Raw genomic sequence first — 17,325 nt, forward strand, 5'->3', positions numbered from 1 at the left:
ATTGTTATATATATATTTTTATTAATTATTATGCACTTTAAATTACATATTTTGAATTTTTGACGAACATTTTTTGTAAAAAATATTTGATTTTAAATTAAAATATTTATTTTTTCAACCACCTAAATTTTTTAAAATAGACAAAATAAAATAAATAATCAAGAATTATATTATACAATAAATTTGTTTGTGAATTTTTGCATTACCTCTTATTATACTTTTTTAAAAAATAATTTAATTAAAGTTAACCATTTTTACAATTATAAACAAAAAAACGCAAACATAAAAGAGACCACGTTAATGTGTTATTCAACTTAAGCAACAAATAATATAAAAAAAAGAGTTTAGTAATTTGACTATTATTATTATTATTATTATTATTATTATTATTATTATTATTATTTATTAAACATTAGTATATATAAAAATCATTCATCATAAATATGATTCTAAAATAGAAAAATCGAACCTGAATTTGGAAAATACCAATCTTTATTTTACTATTTCTTTTTTCATTTTATAAATTTTATTTTATTTTTTGAATATTTTTAACAAAATATTCACCTTTTAACATTTTTTCAAATTAATTATAGTTTATAAGTTCTTAATTTTAATGAGGAGACAAATTATGTCATAAATGACATATGTGATATATAGTACCTGATGTAAAAGTAAAAGTAACACAGGCCACTTTTAATAATTTGATACATAGTTAAACTACTGAAATTTTTTTTCATCAGCATTATAGAATTTAAAAAAAAAATATCAGTTAAAAGTTCAAAATATATAATTTAAAGTGCATAACAATCAATAAAAAATATATAAGATCTGTTTCATGATTAGTATTTTAAAATTAAGGTATTTATTTTATTTATTATATTACAAAAATAATTTAATATAATAATTTAATTATTTCTAATAAAAGAAAAAAATCACTATATTAAGTTTATCATTAGTCGTATGATATAAAAAAACACAAACCGACAGCAATGCAGATTTTATTGTCAAAGCCTGAATTTATAAAAAGAAAAGTTTAGGGACCAATAATTTTATTGTATTTTAGCCAACATATAACCAGCAGAGAAATATGAGCTATTGGATAAAATCTCACACCAATTTTACACCATTAAATTATCATTAATGACTAATTGATGACTACCAATCACAGATATTATTGGTCCTAATATTGCTCTTTATAAAAAATACGTACTTATCTAACATTATAATCACGTTAGCTTTTTTAGGTGCTAAAATTTTTTATGTTGAGTATCATAGAATTTTTTATACATTTTTTTCACTTTGTCACCAGGAATGATAAGTAGACTAATATTATAACTATTTTATTTTTATTTAAAAATATTTTATTCTTTTTTACTTGAAAAATTTGTATAAAATTAGTTGGAAACATAAAATTATGACGATCTTTTTATTTTAAATTTACTTTAACAAATTTTAATGTCATCGACAATGAAAATAACAAAAAAAATTAATGTGACTAAACTAAATTTTTTTAAGAACGAATTTAATTTAAAAAAATATTTAAAAGATCAATTTAAAAAATAAATAAATTATTAATTTATTTATGTAAATACAAAATGAAAAATACATCTAATGTAAGTACTAGAGTACAAGTAGTAAGCCTGATGAAAGGGGTTAAGGGAGTGGCAAATGTGGTAATTAAGCTCAACATCGGAGACCGAAAATGGAAAGCTCGGCATTAAGATAAAGTGACATTTCGTGAGAGAGAGAGAGAGAGAGAGAAGAAATTTGAAAATGGGAGTGGCCGTTTGAATTGAATTGAAAGCCTTCAAAACAAAAAACAAAAGCTTCATTCATTACTATCAACAAATAAGAAATCAATGCAACCCAACAAATCCACATTCATTAACTAACCACTACTCACAACTCAGAAGAGAGAGAGAGAGAGAGAGAGAGAGAAATGCCGGGGTTAGTGATGGTAACGAGAGGCGGCGGATGCGGTGGTGGTGGCGGTGGAGGAGGGAAGAGAGCGAGACCTGATGCTACTGAGGCGGAAGAAGAAGAGCAGAGACAGCTGTCACTAGTGGCGTTATTGATAGCGGCGCTGAGAAAATCTATGGTGGCTTGCAGAGTAGACAGACCATCAGAAGAAGTGATCTCCACTGTCCATCATAATCACCAGATGGAGATCGGATGGCCGACAGACGTCCAGCACATCACACATGTAACGTTTGATCGATTCAATGGCTTCCTCGGTCTCCCTCTTGAGTTCCAAGTTGAGATCCCCGGTCGCGTTCCCAGTGCTAGGTAAACGTTTTATTTTACTTTTTTTTTTTAAATAATTAACAGTTCTTAGATTTTTACTTTATTTAATTTTAAGGGCTTTGCTTTGTTTGATTGAAATTTCAAATGCTAGGTACTTCAATTTCTTTTGTTTGAAACAAAACTGGAAACTTTGTGTGTATTTATTATAACTTCAAATTTTTATAAAATTAGAAAAAGGAAAATTAGTCATTGTTTTGTTGTATCTCTAGATGAATTTTATGTTTCAAATGTACCTTTGTTATTTTTGTTGCACCTCAACTTGGGGTTTAAGGTTTTATGCTAAAGGAAAATTGTGCTTTTTGCTTTTGAATATTGATGAGAAAGAATTCAAAGGATAAGGCTCTTTTGAAAGCCATGGTTCTAGCTGATTTGAAAAAAGCATTGGAGCTGCTCATTTTAACTTATACAAATAGAGGATGGAAGAAAATTATTATTTTTTATTTTATATAAAAATAGAGGATGCAGAACTAAGTTATATACAGGTGATGAGCCTAATTACCGTTTATTAATAAAAAAAATTATATTTTCTTAGTGTAAAGTAAAAAATAAGCTAGAAAAAAATCCGAATGTAGATTGCATGGTTTTCCTAGGGTTGTGTAAATTCAGAAAATGAAAACACCATTGTTCATTTGAAATGAGGTCCTCCTGAGACTGGAAAGTGTAATGCATTCTACAAATTCATTGAATTATGTAATGTACTGTTCAATCTTATTTATAGTTTCTCGAAATTACCATTACTTTTTCAAAATTCATTAGCTCAATCCTATTTTTTGAAAGTAAAAAAATAAATAAAGAGGTGTTCTTCTCTAGACATTGTCTATTGTGTTTTCGTGTATACCGATGTTCACTGCAACATTCTAAGCTGTGATTTGCTGCAATCTATGCTTGCAGTGTGAGTGTGTTTGGGGTCTCAGCAGAATCTATGCAGTGTTCTTATGATTCCAAAGGAAACAGTGTCCCCACTATTCTATTGCTAATGCAGGACCGTTTATACTCACAAGGAGGCTTAAAGGTATTGAAATTTGAAATCAATGCAATATATTTTGCAATTTGGACCAGATTTTTTAAAACATTCAGTTTAAGGTTAACTTTTTTTACTTGTATTTTCAATGAATTTTCAGGCTGAAGGTATATTTCGGATAAATCCGGAAAATAGTCAAGAGGAGCATGTGAGGGACCAGTTAAACAGAGGCATTGTGCCGGACAACATCGATGTCCATTGCTTGGCCGGGCTAATTAAAGCCTGGTTCCGTGAGCTTCCTTCGGGGATACTAGATGGACTCTCACCAGAGCAAGTTCTTCAGTGCAACACGGAAGAAGAGTCCGTTGAGCTCGTGAAGCAGCTAAAGCCAACGGAGTCTGCATTGCTCAGCTGGGCTATTGATCTCATGGCTGATGTTGTGGAAGTGGAGGAGTGTAACAAAATGAATGCTAGAAATATTGCAATGGTTTTTGCCCCAAACATGACTCAGGTATGCTACTTCATGTTTTGGGCGATGATAATAATTAACATGATATGTAGTTTTGTTGAATTAGAAGCAAAATAATCTGCGGTCATTATGCAGTTTTTAATATCAAACAATTTGCATACTAGTGAGGTTACACAAGTTCTTTGATGTTGTTAACATTGCTCAAATCTTTTTACAAGTTTGATTATCTGACAAGGTGATGAATATCATTATTGAATAACTTTGGACAGCATTGGTCTAATTGTGGATTCATACTTTATATTTTGTTTCTTGAAACAGATGTCTGATCCTCTAACTGCCCTGATGCATGCGGTTCAAGTGATGAACTTGCTCAAGACACTGATAATGAAGAATCTAAGAGAACGTGAAGAAACCACAACCGGATATTCTCCCATGTCATTTCGCTCATCGAATCACCAGTCCGAGGAAGAATATGACAGTCAGCGAGAAACGGACACCAGTGGTGAATTGAGAGGGACTAAGTCGGATTATGACGATCATCACCCTCACTATAGCCATAGCAGTGAAGGGGAGGAGGAAAGGGAGGCTGAATCTTTAAGCGAGATTGAAGAATGCTTCTTGAAGCAGTTGGATGATGATAACACTAAAGGGTTCTCACAACAAGAACCTTCAGGCTATTTGCAAGAGTACATTAACCCTATAAGTTGTTGCTCAGATTTTAGCATCAAATCCATTGCATCAATTGCCGACGGAACCATAAATTCCAGCTTGAGTTCCATTGATGGAGAAAGGTTGAGGACAAGGGTGGCTGCCGTGAGCTCAAACATCGAAAAAAACAGCCGGTCAATAGAATGTACAGGAACCAATGACGTGAAGATGATCGATAAGTTTTCCGATTCTGCGCCGCCGCTGCTTGCATCTAGTTGAACCATCTAGTTGAAAAACTGGATTTCATTTCAGTAGGTTTTTTTCAAGAGACATGTCATGTATATTCACATTTGCCTCCCTCATTCAGTGGCTACACACCTTCCTCCCATGTAACAGAAAAGAGATGTGTGTTAGCTTAGTGTATGAGACAGAATGAGTATACGAAACATTCTCTTTTCTAAGTTCCTTGTTTCATATTTTGTCTCAACAAGCAGGTTTTGTTTGTGTAAATTTTAATACATGAAGTAGGAACTGTATGGCTTGTTGTGGATTGTTGGAAGGTTACTGTGTTCAGCTTAGGCTGAATCTGACCTTGTTCTGTATGTTCAAAAAGTACTAGACAACTCTAACCATGACAAATTTCACTTCTGTGAAAAGTTGTAAGTTTGATGACTTGATTGAATTCCTTGGGAATAGGCATAATGATGTAGGTCTAAGATGATGCTTGCTATGTTTCCTGTGTATGATCAATATTTGATGGATTTCATATTTCATTCACAATGGTAATATGGTAAATCTTCAACGGGATAATGGGATATAAGAGGAATTTGCACCAGGATTTTTTCGAATTTGGTGGAATATGATCTTGGTTGAATATCCCGTGACACAATTATACCCCAAGAGGTGTATTGGATCTAGTTGAGAGTGCTAAACCAAAAACATAACCAAAATAATTCTTATAACCAGGTTAGATTTATGGTTAGAGATGGTTTAGTTGTGATGGGTTAGGTTTTCAAGTTAAAATGATTTATTTATAAAAATGTTATTCTTACACTAAAATCAGTCTTTAATGTATCTGTGTATAAATTCATATGCGGTTTAATTTATTTTCAATATATATTTGTATATCAATATATATCCCGGTGGTTGACTTTGATAGTAAATTTTAATGTACAAATAATATAGTCGTTTATTTATTAATTTTTGTACGGGTTATATGTTAACAAAAATGTTATTCGTACACTAAAATCAATCACTAATATATTTATATATATATATATAGTTTAATTTATTTTTAATGTATATTTATATTTTAATATGTATTTTATATTAATAGCTGATTTTAGTGTACATATAACATAATTCATATTTTAGACGTAGTTTGATTTTGAAAAAATAATGTTTTCTAAAATAATCTTTTTATCGTAATCTTTTATGATAATAGATAAAGAAATTAAAAATTAAATGGACGAGGTCAGCTAATATTCTGAGATTATAAACTTTAGTTTACACTTTTTGGGGAAAAGTAAGTTGGAACTTGACCAACTTTAATTTTCTTAACATTATACTCTTTCCGTTGTTTTTAAATGAGTATTCATTTTTAACATTTTTCCTTTATAAATAAATGCTTTCAAAGAATTCGTCAAATTCATACTTGTAAGCTCAAGAAATTCATCAAAATTAGAATTTAGAAGATTACAATTTACAAGTGAGAATAGTTTCCAGCTTCAACCTGCTGTCTCTATCCCTATAATTAAATAAAATCATATAAAAATTAAAATGAAACAAATAGTAATTGTGAACAAACATTCATTGTAATAAATAACAATAATAGCATTCATATGACCATTTGCAGGGAAATTACATATTTACATTTAAATTCACTAATTAGCTGCCTAAGTTTCTAAAATTTACATTTTCTTTCTTTCTTTTTTTTTTCTTTTTTTTTTTCTCTTCTAAGCTATTTGATTCATTTTCTTTTATCTGTGTCAGCCAAAAGAAAAATATAAGAAATTTTCATAATGAGAAATAAAAGAGCTAAAAAAAAAAGGAACCCAGAATAGATAAGAAAAGTTGAAACCAAAAATAGATCTGAAGAAAAGAAATCAAGATGCCAAGCATGCTTCCCAGAACAACCTATTCTTTTCCATTTCATCCAAAGATTCTTGATTTGAAGCAAATGACACAAATGACCTTGTTGGGTGCTGTTCTTGCAAAACCTCATCTTCTTCATCACAATATGATGTTCCAAAAACAACATCTTTCTTCTCCCCATCATCATCATCATCATCATCATCATCCCAATTGACCTCAGCAACATTACATGCATCATCATCATAATCAGATCTATCATAGCTGCAAGATAGAGCATCATCATCATCGTCATAATCTTCATGACCATGATGAACATAACTACCTACCCTTGAAATCTCACAAACCATTTTGTTGTGATCAAAATCAGCTTCTTCAGAATCCCCACTGGCCTCAAAGAGAATGTAAGAAGAAAAATCTGGAGTGACATTATTACCCTTCACATCCATAATAAGAGAATGAATGATATGATATGAACAACTTTCAATGTTCCTAGGATCCTATAGAACCACAGCCACCACTACTCTTAATATGAAAAATGAAAATGAACACCGCAACAACGTTGGCATAAACATATAACTAATAAAGAAAATAAAAGGTTTCGAAAACCATAATAATATATTATTGGAATTAGAAAACGTGGGGCCACACTTGTTAGACACTTTTGGTGACAAAGACTATGATGAAATCTTTTCAAAATTAAACTTATATAATGTGACTCTGCCTTCTCTCTCTCATTATTGTTACTGATGAATGAAGATGAGAAAAGCTTCTAGAAGGGTAGTGGCAATTAGTGCATGCCCAATTGCAAATAGGATTCGCTAGGGAGACAATGGATTATTTGTACAATGTGTACAATGGTTATTGAGTTATGAAATGAACATCCCTTATACTATTTAGAATAACCATCCGAGTACAAGGGATAATAAACATCTTCTCGAAAAATTAATTTAATTTTTGGGTTCACTAAGGATGGAAAAATATAACACTAATAATTATATCTCTAATACTCCATAAACCTTCATTGTACACATTGTATAAATATTTCATTGGCTCCTCATACTTTCCCTTGCAAATATAGTAGTAGCCAATAGGAAATTGAATTTTGCATACACGCGCTCTTCTAGAACATTTTCTTATTCATTCACCCTTATCTTATCATCTTGCTAATCCTTTTATGTATTAATCATCATCTGTTTTAGATTTTCTTTTAAGGAAAAAATATTAAAAATCAATAATTTAAAAATAGCTTAATTTAATTTATATTAGACAATATTTTTAATTAATAATTTAATATTTTTAATTTAACAGTTAAATACTATATTTTTAAATATTATTGATTAAGTACTGATTAAAAATTTGGAATTTGTTTTCTGTTGGGACTTAAAAAAGAGGAGGGGAATATTATATTATATATGTGATATAATCATGATCCTAATATTTCTAGAAGCTTTAATAATTAAATCAAGTTAATTTTCTATCAGTTGGCAACATGGCATAGTTCCCCGTGCTTCAAATAAGAAAGACGAAAAAATGATGGCAAAAAATTATTTTTATCAAAAATATTATTTATATATTAAAATTAATTATTAAAATCAATCATTAATATATTTATACATAAATATATATATTTATATTTTAATCAGTATTTTATATTAATAATTAATTTTAATAACTAATTTTAATATCCATGTAACTTAGTCCTATTCCTATTAATTTGTCAATTTAGTTAGGTGTGCTACTATCATTATTCTTTAATTTTTTTTAAATGAATTCACCTGTTTCTTCTGTAATATTAGACATCATTTTTTATTTACAAAAAAATTAATTGTAATATGTTGTTGCTAAAAAATGTATGCAAATATAAAATAATGTATTGTCACCTTAGTATTTATTATTTAAATAATTATCTAAAAAATTAATATTGCTTTCATTGAATGGTAGTTGAGCACAATCGTTTATATGACTATGCCTTAGGTAGCAAATTCCTATAATCAAGGTTTTCGTTTGAAATGGGATTTAGTTAATTTACTGTTCTTTAATCTAGTTAAACGCATCCAACTAACACTTGGAGGAGTTGAGCTTTCAATAATTATAAAACTGAAAAAAAAAAAAAGAAACTAACATATGGAGATTCAATAAATAAACAAGTTGAATAAAAAAATTAATTAAGCATTTTAACAAGCAAAACAAAATAAAAAAATAAAAAAGTCCTCTTAAGATTTTAACCTAAAAAGTGAGCAAAACAAATCCTTGAAGTTTAGTTATTTTAGCCGCTTCACCTTATTTAATTTCTGTTAGAATCTTTTGGTCTTAAAAAAAAATTACATAAAAATTAAATTATGTTTTTTGTTTAGCACATTAAACTTATGGAGAAAAGTGCACATGGTTTTGCTTTCTGAAAATTGTAAGATAAACATTGAAGTTTTTCCTACGCATTATTTTCTAAAACAACATGCTTAGTCCCTAGTATATAATTTTAAACATGTTGATTTACCATTAATTCCGTGTTTGACAAATTAAATTTGGATAAACAAAGTTAATTACGTGTTACACAAAACTAGTGTAGCCGGCATATAGAAAAAATGAAAAATACTTTGGACTCTCTTGTGAGTTGAATCTTTTGACCTATTTTCATTTATTTCAAATCATCATTGGAGCCTCCAATAATAGAATATTAAAATATATTAGAATTAATTAACATTCATTAAAATTATTTAACATATCAAAAAATTTATTATAAAATATTATATATTTATTGTTTCGATTCTCTTAGTATTTATAAGTACTTTTTTATATTATATTATTTTATACAATTTAAATACATACAAACTTTTTTTTAATTGCTCTCTCTTACCTTTTTTAACGTAAAACATCACTAAGCAAAGGAAAGAAGAAATTGAAGAACAATGAAGGGGGAAGAAAGGTACATCTACAACTACAAGTAATGAACTACCTCATGCATGTAAAGAGAAAAAACATGACAACTAGCTAGCTCTAGGATTATATGTATGAATATTAAAATAAATTTAATTTTAATATATTATACTGTAGTGGTTGAAAACTTTCTTTATGTAATATTTGCTAAGTCTTGTGTTTATTGTCGTATAGATAAAAGTTTTGCTTAAAAGTTGTTAATAATAATTATCATTTTGATTTTTTTTATATAAGCATAAATTAAACCAATATATTTTGACCCAATTTATTTAAAATTTATAAACAAATAAAAAAGGTCAAAAACAATAATTATTATGAAAAAAATAATATATCTAAAGTATGGATAATTATTGGAGAAAATTCAAAGAATATATGTTATAACATATTCTAAAAATAAATATTATATATATTATTTTTAGATATATTTTTTGTGAACTTTTATTTTGAATATTAAAAATAATTAATAATGTATAAAAAAGACAACGAAAATATTTTATATCATAAAAAGAAGATATAAAAAAAATCAAGAAATTTATGTAAATAAATTTTTTATTAAAAAATATTTAGTGAATAAGATATTGAAATTAAATTATCTTCTGGAAGTATGGTGTTGTCTAGTCTTATTAGGTATGCTGAAATTAGAAAAGTCAAATTATGTGCGTTTTACACGTGGGCAATTGGGTCCATTTCCATTCATTCAGCACATGCCAAGAATAAGATGCTTCCGTAGGGTTAATACCGTAAATATACCCCTAAAATTATACACACACCACACTTCACACATGACATGACACACAACTCTATTATTAGTTAGTCGTAAGATGACAATACCACCCGAATTCGCAGGTACTCACTCCACCCTTATCCGTTAGGAGTGGATAATTACTCGTCCTATATCGAGACGGATTTTTAGTGGAGTGAATTTTTGGGAGGGACGGGACGGGGTTGGATTTAAGTAATACCCGTCCCTACCTGCCCGTTATACCCGTCCCTACCTGCCCGTTATATATATAATATATATTATTTTAATATATAATATGTATAATATATGTAAAATAATTAGTAAATAATTAATAATATTGTATTATATTTAAATTTTTACTTTAATTTATGTTATGTATGTGATAATAGTTATATAAATTTTGAAATTTCTAATTTATTTATTGGATTTTAATAATTATAGGGGCAGGTAAGGGCGGAGTGGGTACTCGCAGGGGCAGGTTAGGGTTCAATGTTTTACTACTCGCGGGTAGAAACGGGGCGAATTCTATGCGGGTTGTTGTACGACGGGACGGAGTCGGGTAGAGCAAAAACCCGCCCCTATCCGCCCCGTTGCCACCCCTATCCTTTTGGTTGCTTGCTGATTTTGTTGATAGTGTGGCTCTGGCTGAGAATTTCTTAAAAACATATTTTGAATATATACTCTTACTTATTTATTAAGAAATGTAAATATACACAATTCCACAAAAAGACATTAGACATGTTTATAACATTGCTTATGCTCGTTGAAGTGAATTGAGCATGGTAAAAAGTACATCATAAAAAAACAAAAGTAAATCTAAGAAGATGGAGCCACCATTATTAGTGGGTGACAAGTACTGCTCTTAAAAAAGTTGAAATGGATCATTAGATCTTATTATTAAATATAAAATTACAAATGGTAGATAATTGGAGCACTGGATCTATCCTCCTCTTTAATCAATGACTTGAGTTTCGGTTTTGCTAAAAAATAAACGAAAAAGAAAAAGAAAAAAAATAACAATAATATAAAAATGACTATTATTAATTATTTTGTATATTTCGTGTTTTGTTTCTGATCTGCTATATATTTTTTTTTAAAGGATACAAAATATATGAATTTTGTGTTTTGAAACATAGCTTTTTGTTTCCTTTTTTATCTTTAAATAAAAGACCTAAAATTCACTTAAAATATTTTATTTATTGATCAAGTTAAATTAATCAAATTTTTAAAGTTAAATTCTAAAATGATCCTGAAGTTGACGTCGTGCACAAAAATTGTCCATGAAATTTTAATTGTACTAATTACGTTCCTGAGAATGACAAAAATGCACTACATTAGTCCCTGATCTATTTTTCATTAACAGCGTAATAACATGGTTTGATGACGTGACATGTTAGTGACACGTATCACTCTATGATTTGGCCACGTGTAATGGTATAATCATATGTTGACCAGTGACACATGGCATACTGACATAGATAGTTGTGACACATGTCACAAATCTTATTTGGCCTGTGTAACGCGTCACAACAACATTCGTCTACGTGTCATTCATTATATCATCATTGTAGATGCTCCAAATTAGTCAATCACTTTGCGTTAAATGACTTATTTTAGTCCCTGAAATTGAATGTCCTGCATCAAACTAATCCCTTCAGCAGTTTTTTCTCATTTTTTTAAAAATTTCAAATTTTCAATATTTAAATACATTAATTTCATTTCTATTTTTTCACATATCATTTAAATACAAGTGCTTTTACAAAAAATTTTAAAATTTTAGTTTTAATTATATAATTTTTTTCTATAATAATTTAAACATTGGTAAATTATTTAATAATATATAAGTATATTATTATAAGAAATGAATTATATGATTGATTAGACACATTTTTTCATTAAAAAAATGTGTTTTTAACAAGAAATCAAGAACTAAAATATACATTTTTTTCGGTTCTTATGAAATACACGTTTTCATTGTGTGTAAATGGACTAGACCGAAGGTACTTCAAGCACCCTCTCTACCATCTCCGACCTCTTTAATCTAGACGAAAGAAGTCGGAGATGGTCGTCGGGGTGCTTAAAATATCTTCACGTCAACTCCAAGACAGCAGTTTAAGGTACCCGCAAGAGAAAAAATATTTTATAAAAGCACTTATATTTAAATAATATGTGAAAAATAGAATTGAAATTAATGGATTCAAAGATATTGATAATTTTGAATTTATAGAAAAAAAAACTAGTGAAGGGACTAGTTTGGTGCAGGACATTTAATTTTAAGGACTAAAATGAGTCACTTAACGCAAAGTGAGGGACTAATTGGTGCATCTACAATCATGACATAATGGATGACACGTGTGTGAAAATTAGTAAAGCTAATTTTAGAAAATAAATAAATAAATAAATAATAACTAAATAAAATGAAAGGTAATAAACAATCCTAGTTTATAACCTTAGGATTTTAATGGTTGAAAAAGAAAAGAATTATATACCTCTAATTGATGGATGGTTCATATTGAAGAGACTCACCTATAAATTGAGTTTTTCTTTAATTCATTTCAATCAAGTCATCCAGATAGAATAACATAAGATTTCTTTGAGTAGTTTTCTCCTATATTTGATAGAGAGAAGTATGTTCTCCTTTTGTCAAGAGAGAGTGTTATTGTAGTCTCCTTGTGATAGAGAGAAGTTGTAATTCTCAAAGAAAATTATTCAATTATTTCCATATTTTATACAAATTTCTAATTTTTCATCTCTATATTTTGCTGTGTCATTTGTCTGGTACCTAACAAGTATATCGGTCAGACTCAAGTAAACAAATTGATGTGTCCAAGTTTTAAAAAGTCACGAACTTAAATGTATTTTTAAATCGTTAAAAATTTAAATGTTCACTGACCGAAAAATTAAGAAATTATTTGTAGTTTTCTCTTAATTATGGACACACTCGTCACCAAAACTAATGTTGTTTTTGTGTTAATTCATCATCAGGACTATGCAAATTTCACGTACTTTGTTTGCAAGGCTTATAAAGGCATTGCTGTTCCAGATGCTTGCAACCCAATTCGTTAGAAATGAAAAATGAAGGATTCAACTTTGTGTAGTATAGGCAACCATATATTTTGCTGCAGTGTAGTCAACCATATATTCATATACTAGAATATAATGCTAATGCAAATCACACAGTTTAGTGTTTTGCATTTCCAATAAATTTCATTATAAAATATTGTTGAATATATTTTTATTCTTGCAATATTTATGAGATAGCACTTTCACTCGTAAAGGTTTTGGATTTTCCATGGCTTGCCAAACAATTTTTAAAAAGAACGCATTATTCATTGTTGACAATTCCGTAAATCCCATTCTTCCTAACTGCTTGAGCTGGCAAAGGATATTCCACTTTATTAGGTGCATTTTTTTTTATGATTCTACTCTTTTTTCCATACGAATCTTCTTTGGATTTTTTCTATCTCCAAACATTTTTTTTAAATTATTTTGTGTTGCAGCTAAAGTTTAGACTCGAGCTTAAGACAATTCGGGCTTAAGATAACTCAAGTCAGAATAGTTGGAATTTTTATTTTAATTATAGTGCAATTTGTTAATATAAAAATTAGTTTGGGTGGTGTTGTAATTATTCATTAATTATATTGGCTATTCTTTGATGGAAAGAACATGACTTTTTTTTCTAAACTTTATAAAATTTGGGTCTCCAATTCTGATCACATGATAATAACAAAAAAAAAATACTTTAATTCCATCTGGCTCTTTGATTCAAGAATTAAAAGTTCCAAATTAAATTAAAGAATTTATTAACAATAGCTGGAGGCACGTAAATTATTGGTTTTATAAAATATCTCACGAGAATGAGCCTTCTTACCAGAGACAAGCATATACTCTTTTAACCCTTCAATTTGTTATGAATTCTTCCATAACATATTTTTAAAGTTTTCCTTCTCAACTCTATTATTTATAATCAACATCCTAAATTATCTAAATTATCTACCTAAATCATTTTACTCTCTAAACTTTGATATTCTTGTGATCTCTCCTTTGACAATAGTTTCAGAATCCTTAAAAAAAATTATAGATATTTTCTCATTATTTATCCTAAGCTAAGATGCATGCAAAAAGTATTCATCACCTTTTTAGTATTCCTCATCTGCTGCTCAGCGGTGGCTTCTGCAAAATGAAGCAAGTTATTCACAAACATTAAATGTGAAATGTCACTGTCTCTTCTTTCCTACTTTCATAGATTTCACATATCTTTTTGAATTTGGTCTTTAATGAATTGGGAGAGTTTATCCATATATATATAACAAAAAGGTGTGCCAAAATTGAATCCTCTATCTCAACTCTCTATATAGTATAAAATTTTCTGTTCTGCTTCCATTCTAAATGATGTTATATATAGGAGACCGATCGAGATAATGCAACTCAGGACAAGAGTAATTAAGCTTTGAGAAAATTTAAATTCATGAAGTCTAATCAAGTTTGTCGTAAGCTTTCTCAAAATTAATCTTGATGCAATGGTTATAAATTATTTTTCCCTTTCAACCTCTTCATTGTATGCATCATTTCTTTAGCTATCAAAATATTATCTTAGATTTTTCTTCCAGGAATGAAGCTCGATTGATAGATAGCAAGGGCGGAGCTACATACTGTGAAAGGGGGACAACGTCCTCCTAATTTTAATTTTTTACATGTAAATTATATGTAAATTTTATATTAGTCCCCCTCAAGAATTTATTTTAATATTATTTTATTGTGTGAATATTTTTAGCCCCCTTTAATATTTCTTTTAGCTCCGCCTTTTGATAGATAGCTATTCTATCATTAAAGTGAGGTTTAATCCTTTCTTTTAGAATCTTAGTTATGTTCTTATAGCTTACGTTGCATAACAATATAGGTATGAATTGGTTGATGAGGTTAGGATTATTTAGCTTCGGCACTAGTGCTAGTAAGGTTTTGTTGCAAAGGCCAATGAGGCTTGGATTTCTTCAACAATTCTTAATGAAATAACAAACTTTTTCTCTCATGAGCTCCCAATTTTTCTTGTATATAAGGGTTGGAAAACTATCGCTTCTTGAGGCTTTCAGAGATCCCATGCTGTGAGTAGCATTCTTTATTTTCAATCCTGTTAGTGTAAAAATAAAATTTTGGCAATCCAAATCACAAAGATTAGGTTGATTTAGATGTAATCTCCCAATTGGAAGAATACTTACATGGTAGTTGATGATGGTTTTAGTATAGTAGTATCTAGTGTTCCTATCCCCTTTTTCCAGCTGTTGTTGATGCAATCTGAAAATACTAGATGGAAAGTCCACATAGCCTCGAACCTAAAGGGTCTATTCTGAACAATAATCATATCTTTATCCCTTTTAATGAGAAGAGGGTGATAGTCAGAGTTAGTCCTAGGCAAGACATCAATAGCTGCTTCATAGAATCTAGTCTTCCATGAATGATTACAAAGCACTCTATCCAATCTCTTAAAGGCTCCATCTTGGCCTTCCCATTGAAGACCTCTCCAAGAGAATCTTGTTCCAATGTAGTTTAAGATGAAGTTAGAAAACCTAAGCTGATGAATAACTCTCCTAACATTGTCACTGTTGTACTTAGTTTCTGGAAGAATAGTAATATCAGCTTTAATTTATACTGTTTTATAATTTATTTAAGAGTGCGCCTAAAGAATATGCTGGTAGCACCCTGCCTTAACGTTCTAGATAACACTAATAATAAAGAACCAATAAGAAAGCTAAGATTGGAATCAGATTTAACTTAGATGCATCTTAGTGTCCTTAAGGACATTGATTTCAGTTGTGGTGAAGTCCATTCCCTCCAATAAAATTAGATTCGGATCTCTTGCCTCTTTATCCATTTCCATGAATTCTTTTTCTCCATCATCCATCGCCATTGAGTTAGGTGGCCTTCCTTCATTTGGAGGAGCTCCAAGTGTTGAGACTTTGCAGGTGATCTTGATAAACGAAAATCTACTACAGGCTATGTGTTTACACTTGCAGGAGGAGCTGTAAGCTGGCTATCTAAATTACAGACTGTTATAGCTTTATCTACTATAGAAGCTGAATATATGGCAGCTACACAAGCATGCAAGGAAGCTATTTGGATCCAAAGGTTGATAGAAGAACTCGGGCACAAACAACAGAAGATTTCTGTGTATTGTGACAGTCAGAGTGCCTTGCACATTGCAAGGAATCCTGCCTTTCATTCAAGAACAAAACACATTGGAGTACAATATCACTTTGTTCGGGAAGTAGTAGAAGAAGGAAGTGTTGATATGCAGAAGATTCACACTAAAGACAACCTAGCAGATGCCATGACAAAACCAATCAACACAGAAAAGTTTGAATGGTGTAGATCCTCATACGGCCTATGGAATACATAAGCAACATGAATTTTGAAAATTTATCAAAATTAGCTTTAAGTGGGAGATTGTGAAAATTAGTAAAGCTAATTTTAGAAAATAAATAAATAAATAAATAATAACTAAATAAAATGAAAGGTAATAAACAATCCTAGTTTATAACCTTAGGATTTTAATGGTTGAAAAAGAAAAGAATTATATACCTCTAATTGATGGATGGTTCATATTGAAGAGACTCACCTATAAATTGAGTTTTTCTTTAATTCATTTCAATCAAGTCATCCAGATAGAATAACATAAGATTTCTTTGAGTAGTTTTCTCCTATATTTGATAGAGAGAAGTGTGTTCTCCTTTTGTCAAGAGAGAGTGTTATTGTAGTCTCCTTGTGATAGAGAGAAGTTGTAATTCTCAAAGAAAATTATTCAATTATTTCCATATTTTATACAAATTTCTAATTTTTCATCTCTATATTTTGCTGTGTCATTTGTCTGGTACCTAACAACGTGGACAAATACTATTATGACACGTGACACAAACAGACATGTGGCCAAATAGTATTGTGACACGTGGCGCAACCATCTACCTTAACATACCACGTGTCACGGCATGTTAACTGGTCAACACATCATACTATTACACGTGGCCAAATCATAGAGTGACACGTGTCACTAATCGCCACATTATCAAATCATGTCATCACGACGTTAATAGAAAATGGATTAGGGATTAACGTGGTGCATTTTTGTCTATCTCAAAGACGTAATTAATGTAATTGAAATCTCAAAGACGATTTTAATAC

General features: G+C 29.6%; 3 protein-coding genes across 3 annotated transcripts in view; 2 read left to right on the forward strand and 1 right to left on the reverse strand.

Annotated features, from left to right (window-relative positions):
- LOC127744778 (protein WHAT'S THIS FACTOR 1 homolog, chloroplastic) overlaps positions 1 to 17,325 on the forward strand; it is a gene marked incomplete at its 3' end in the record, with an annotated part of 80,851 nt that overhangs the window by 47,527 nt on the left and 15,999 nt on the right.
- Positions 1,746 to 5,084, forward strand: LOC107475881 (rho GTPase-activating protein 2). Its single transcript, XM_016095553.3, has 4 exons — positions 1,746 to 2,286; positions 3,196 to 3,316; positions 3,426 to 3,776; positions 4,053 to 5,084. Exons 1-4 carry the CDS (start codon positions 1,940 to 1,942, stop codon positions 4,659 to 4,661), a joined length of 1,428 nt encoding a protein of 475 aa, XP_015951039.1. The 5' UTR covers positions 1,746 to 1,939; the 3' UTR covers positions 4,662 to 5,084.
- Positions 6,239 to 7,128, reverse strand: LOC107475880 (uncharacterized). The gene has a single exon (XM_052257072.1). It carries the CDS (start codon positions 6,920 to 6,922, stop codon positions 6,488 to 6,490), a length of 435 nt encoding a protein of 144 aa, XP_052113032.1. The 5' UTR covers positions 6,923 to 7,128; the 3' UTR covers positions 6,239 to 6,487.

This window comes from Arachis duranensis, chromosome 2 (genome assembly GCF_000817695.3).
Source record: "Arachis duranensis cultivar V14167 chromosome 2, aradu.V14167.gnm2.J7QH, whole genome shotgun sequence".
Taxonomy (NCBI): Eukaryota; Viridiplantae; Streptophyta; class Magnoliopsida; order Fabales; family Fabaceae; genus Arachis; species Arachis duranensis.

Bases quoted from the DNA above. Each gene is read 5' to 3' on its own strand.
- LOC107475880 (XM_052257072.1), bottom strand. From the start codon at position 6,922: ATGGATGTGAAGGGTAATAATGTCACTCCAGATTTTTCTTCTTACATT.
- LOC107475881 (XM_016095553.3), top strand. From the start codon at position 1,940: ATGCCGGGGTTAGTGATGGTAACGAGAGGCGGCGGATGCGGTGGTGGT. The intron at 2,287-3,195 runs GTAAACGTTTTA...CTATGCTTGCAG, and splicing joins GGTCGCGTTCCCAGTGCTAG to TGTGAGTGTGTTTGGGGTCT. The intron at 3,317-3,425 runs GTATTGAAATTT...ATGAATTTTCAG, and splicing joins ACTCACAAGGAGGCTTAAAG to GCTGAAGGTATATTTCGGAT.